The 5,673-nt window shown below is 42.1% G+C and overlaps 1 protein-coding gene across 1 annotated transcript; it reads left to right on the top strand.

Moving 5' to 3' along the window:
• Window positions 1–3,081: 3,081 nt before the first annotated feature.
• LOC108874488 (uncharacterized) lies at window positions 3,082–5,074 on the top strand. The gene is made up of 7 exons (XM_018662979.2): window positions 3,082–3,170; window positions 3,569–3,629; window positions 3,709–3,759; window positions 3,913–3,957; window positions 4,049–4,113; window positions 4,224–4,322; window positions 4,855–5,074. Exons 1-7 carry the CDS (start codon window positions 3,082–3,084, stop codon window positions 5,072–5,074), a joined length of 630 nt encoding a protein of 209 aa, XP_018518495.2.
• The last annotated feature ends 599 nt before the right edge of the window (window positions 5,075–5,673 follow it).

The following is a 5,673-nucleotide window of genomic DNA, read 5'->3' as shown; positions in this document are numbered from 1 at the left end:
TGTTGTGGAGATTCTCAGGATGGACTGCAGGTGCTTATCAGTGAGACGACTCCTGTGTGCTGTTTTGTTAGTCTTCATCATTGAGAAGAGCTTCTCACACAGATATGTGCTACCCAACATGCACAAGGTTCGAGCCGCATGTAGACGGAGCTGGGGCATTGCTGCGGGAATGGAGTGAATAAACATTGCGGGCCCTGCAGTGTCGTACTTTGCCTTTAGTGTCCATTACACTGCAGCTCAAACTGCTCCATCTGAATCTGCACAGGTGCAGTTTCCACGTCGACGGCAAATGGGTTGCGAAGCAACTCGAAATTGTTTTATTGTGCTTCGAAGTCACCAAAGCGCCGTGCGAACTCAATGCGCAGTGCGCTCAGTTTATCAGCAAAGTGCGCATTTAATTGTTTAAAAACTTGTTTAACACGGGAAGCGTTCGGCAAGGCAACTGAAGCGCTGCATTATGGGATCTGTAGTTTATTGTGTTATCAGTGCTTCGTATCGCCGGGCCACTAATGACAGTAATATAAAATGATCTCTCCGGATATAATTGCACGCCGGGCCGGATGTGGCCCGCGGGCCTTGAGTTTGACACATATGGTCTAGGGCATTGCTCATACTTCTACTAGTACTTCTAATAATTAATTAATTATAATAATTATAATAATAATTAAATTCTTGTGACTTAAATTCGGACAATTTACTTGATTTCAAAATACAGATGTTCTATCAGTTCACCAATTTCACCACAGGGTGGCAGTCTTGTAGGCTACTCTATCATTTGAGTGCACGGTTTTCACCTAGCAGCATGAGGTCAAAATCCCCACCCCTCGCCTCTTAAACAGAGAGCGGCGCAAAGAGACGGCACTTCAGAATTCAGCGGAGGATCATCAGGTAGTCAGCGGTGTAATTTGTTCGTTATTCATAAAAACTCAAAGGAATCAGCAAAAGGTAAGCCGAGGGAAACTTGACTTGTTGTATGATAGAGTTTGTCACTCACAGTGCAGTAATGTTTACGGTTGCTTTGAGTATTTTGAAATGACTGGCCCGTGTCCGAAGTCTTTGGGTTCAACTAGGCTACGTTAGAAGTATTTGGAACAAGTCATATATGTGGGGTCATTTCTTCAAGTGTTTGGAGAAAATGTTCTTGTTTTATCCACAGCTTCCAGAAAGCACGCCTAACATAAGTTTAAAGTGTGTTTTTGGCATCAATGTTGACGTTTCCGTGAAGTTCGGGTTTTTTGCAATATATATATTTCCTCTGACCACACAGTAAATGACAAAATGCAGTTTTGTAGAGATAAGGCTCTGAAGACAGTAAACTAAACATAGACGTGCATTTTCCAGCATTGGAGACATTGTGTAATATAATCATCAAGTTCCCTATCCTTGCTAACTTTCTGTGAGTGGAGATTGTTGTGGGGGGTGGGGGTGGAAAAGGGACACACACACACTGAGACACAATTTTGTGGCTTTGAGCTGGGAGAGGGGTGTGGGGACAGTGGCAAACACAGCGGGCGAGAGAGAGAGACACACACACACACACACACACACACACAGAGAGAGAGAGAGAGAGAGAGAGAGAGACTAAAGTCACCTCTTTCTTTGAGAACATGGCTTGTAACAGTGTAATAATATTTCCTTCATTTTTCATTTTTATTTCTAGGTAACCCTTGAAACGCAGTGTTCCTTGGCGTAATCGACAGCTGTTGAAGTGGCATAAAATGTAAGAATTAGAAAATCCTCGTGCTTATTACTTAAATAAGCAGATTCCTTAATAACAAGTCTCAATGGATTGCACACCCCAGTGATCTCATGACTCTTTTCTCATTTATGTGTTTATGCTAGGGACAGACCTGACCGCCGAATTGTCTACTGCCTAATATGCAGGAAGCCTTACGAAAATTTATCCACACACCTCAAAAAAGGCCTGCATGAAAAAACAGACAGATGAAGTACAAAAGCAACAGCTCATCAAAGCCAAGCAGTCCCAAAAAAGACTGGACAAAGGTGGCCAGGACATGGGAGTACAGTGAGATTGCTGCTTTGATAAAGAGCCCAGATCCCTGCCGTGCAATTATTGAGCGGATGAAGAGCAAGGGTTTTTTGTCGTCAATGACCCGGCACACTCCACGGCAGACGCTTCGCTTTTTGACGTTTGTGGAGAAAACTGTTCGTTCACGACCAGTCCTGCTTTCATTGAACCACGGCGGTCATCTTGGGCATGGTCCGTCCATCCAACTCAAGAAGAAGTGGTATGATTTTTTGTTACTTTGTTTCTTTTGTGCGTGTGTGTTGTTGTTGTTGTAGGTGATCCATGAAACTTACATAAATTGCTGTTTGTATTGCAGCTGAACTATGTTCTAGATACTAGTAGGCCTGCGAACGAGTTAATTGTTCGGACATCTAAAGCCTGTCTAACCAGAGCGGATTTCTGGACGCTAGGCCTGAGAAAAGAAATGGACTCAACGGTAAGTTAATTACTGCATTCGAGGTATACTATAGTTGTACAGTTTTTAGGTCTGCATATTTCATGACCATTTTTTACCTTTACAGATTGGGAATGCCTGCTTGGAGCTTATACAACAGATTGCTTTTTCCAAGGTAGCGTGTGAATGATCAAGCTTGTTTTGTGGATACTTGATACCGTATCCAGTGTGTATGTACATTTGTGTTGCAAGTCATTATCGGTCTGCTGTTTCAGGGGAAGAACATATATGTTGAAGATCTGTATGTGTGTCCTACTTGGTTGCAACAGAAGAACAGGTCTACGGCTCATCTAAATGTAAGTATGTCCACTATTTTTTTATCTGAAGACTTACATAATGCATCATGACTATAATATTTACTTTGCCTGTACTGTCTTTTAAGGCCAACGCTCATGGCAAAGACACCATCATCTTCCCCCTATGGGTACCGGGGCATTTTCAACTGTGTGTAAGTACTGACCATTTTACATTTCATACTCTTAAAGAGTGAATTGAGCCAGTAGACAAATACCAAAGACGTGCTTGTAAGGTTAAAAGAAACTGCAAATGCCTTGGTGTATGGCTTTTCACTGAAAGCAAAAGCTGTCTTCCATAGGTTATGAACGTAGCACGCAAAGAAATGTACTTACTCGACCCATTGCTGTCGGCGTCCAAGTCAGGATTTGGAGGATACCTGCCAGTCCTAAGGTTGGCCATTGATTTGTCATGATACTGTAGATCTGATTTAATTTGGTCAAGTTCCTATGATCTTTACGCTTGTTTTAGGTTGCGGCCCAGTGACCCTTTTTAGGTCTCTTAAGCAACGTTCCCTTGACCACTGGACTTGTCCCTGTTACTGTGTTGATTTTTTTGCATTGATAAATGTTGAATAGTTTGTGCATTCATTTTACATATCACTAAATGATGACTAAATGTGAGTGTACAATGTAGTGACACAAGTAAACCTTTTCTTTGCAGAAAAAATGTCTCTCCGGGCTCTGTAAATGTAGTATGCCATTTGGCCTGATTTAAATGCTGCAATTGGCATCACCGGGTGAACTGATTCGTTGACTTGTCATTAACACTTTATTCTCCTAAATGGACAGGAGTGTAAGCCAGACCATTTATCAAGGCCAGTGGACGGAAAAGACGGGCAGGGACTTGAAGGTATTGACATACGGTCTAAAGTAGCACAGTTTACCTTAGCCACACTGATGAAAGTATTCATGATGCCGTGTCCTTGCAGGGCTTTCCAAAGCAGCCCTTCGGAAACGACTGTGGCATTTTCATGCTGATGGTAAGTCATAAAGTTCTGCTGTGCTGTTTGTTTGTTCATTTGCTTGTTTTTCTTGCTACAGGTTTACCCCATGCAGTTATCATTGGGGTTATTTACAATTACAGGCTTACAAATGTCAATCGGAAGCTAATGCTATTTTCTTTCTTTCTTCAGTCTGCCCTCTACTTGGTCTTGGATGGTCAATTTGATTATTCCGTGGTAAGTAAATAGCTACACAGATTTCACGTAACATACATTTCAATGTAATGCAGAGCTAAACTGAGCCGCTGAACCAAAACTACTATTTCAGCACGATATGCCAGTGTTGCGCAGATGGTGGTGCCTGTTGCTCCTCGAGAACCATGGCCTAGACAGGTGAAAATAAACTAAATTCATGTGTGTGGTGCATGTTTCTTGCCTCACTGCCTTCCGTAAGCATAAAACATGTTTTGTTTGTTCTTTTTGTGTCTTTGTTTGTTTTTTAGTCACGGTAAAGTATTTGCGCACTGGACAAGAGAATGCCAAGCACTCCTCACTGGAAAACACTCACCCATCTTCAGGTTGAAGAGGAAAAGGGATGAAATGTAAGAGACAGACACACACACACACACACACACACACACTCACTTCTTTTGTCAACTTGTATATATCTGAAAACATGAATACTGGTTAATGATCACTGTGAAATTGTTTTGTGAAAACATTTTGGATTATGACTGTATTGTTTATGTCAAATGATTATAAAATAAATAAAAAACAAAAACAGGACACATTTTTGAACACATTGGGGACTAAAATGGCTTTAAGAACCCCCTGAGATTGAATGGCATCACTGAGACACGGAATTGGCGGCAGACACATGGACGCCAATCAACACACATGTAGAACACCAGTCAACACAACTATATTACTCTGAGCTCTTCTGGGGGTACTTGATGCAGGCATTTAACAGATATTTTTACATCACTTTGGCTATGCAAGGCTCTGACTTGCACAACACTGACACAGTGCAACTCAGGACCTCAAAAAGCCCCACTCCATTTTGTTCCACCCCTTAAGTTTTTTTTTCCTAACGAGGCGCCGTTGGCTGCCTGCTGACCTACTCTATCCCATTAGTATATCGAAGGAAACCCGCTCGGTAAAGGAGAGGGAGCAGTTCAACAGGGCCAGGAAGATTGTGGAGAGGATCACTGCAGACCAACTGCGATCTTTGGTGAAAAACTACTACCAGCGCTGCACCATCCTCCCTGGAAAGTCTTTCCCCCACCCGTGCAGTCAGGCACGAGTCAGGAGTATCCAAGAGACCCAGGAGTATCCAATCCACCAGGTCAATTAACTGAGTTTCCCACCAAGCTTTCATACTCTGGAACACCCACCACAGATTCTTCATTTTTAACTTCACTTTTCTACGTTTTCATGTTTTTTTTTTTGTTTTTTTGTTTTTTTTTGGTGTGTGTTTTTTGGTTTTTCTTTTCTCCTTTTTCTTTTTAAATGTATATAATACATTACAACCCAGCTACAGTCATTGATTGAAGCTTTTCTTATCAGTGCTGAACATGACCGTAACACTCTTGTCCTCAATCACAGCTCTTCATCCTCTGTGGGCCACACAGGCCAGGAAAATCTCTCAACGGTAAGTACTAACTGTACTTTTCCTGAACATTTCTCTTTATTAATGACTGTATACTGCCAGGAGACAACTGTATTGTAATTTGGTGCTGCACAAATTCTGTCTGTAGTCTGGGAGACAGGCACAAATCTTCCAGAGTTAGGAATGCCATGTTATTCACCAATGTATTCTCTGTGTTTCCTGTCTGCAGAGTGAGTTTGATGTAGCCCCAGATGCAAATCTGGCCACGAATCTCACAGCATTGGCAGATATCAGCCAGGATCTCATTGCCATCCCTGCTGAAGAACTGTTTACATCCCAGCAAA

This window comes from Lates calcarifer, unplaced genomic scaffold (genome assembly GCF_001640805.2).
Source record: "Lates calcarifer isolate ASB-BC8 unplaced genomic scaffold, TLL_Latcal_v3 _unitig_5413_quiver_3461, whole genome shotgun sequence".
NCBI classification, from domain to species: Eukaryota; Metazoa; Chordata; class Actinopteri; family Centropomidae; genus Lates; species Lates calcarifer.
This window is presented reverse-complemented; position numbering and strand designations above follow the sequence as displayed.

Excerpts from the sequence above, each read along its gene's own strand:
- LOC108874488 (XM_018662979.2), top strand. The coding sequence starts at position 3,082 with ATGAACGTAGCACGCAAAGAAATGTACTTACTCGACCCATTGCTGTCG. Across the intron at positions 3,958-4,048 it reads GTCAATTTGATTATTCCGTG|CACGATATGCCAGTGTTGCG; the intron begins GTAAGTAAATAG and ends CTACTATTTCAG. Across the intron at positions 4,323-4,854 it reads AAGAGGAAAAGGGATGAAAT|TATATCGAAGGAAACCCGCT; the intron begins GTAAGAGACAGA and ends CTATCCCATTAG.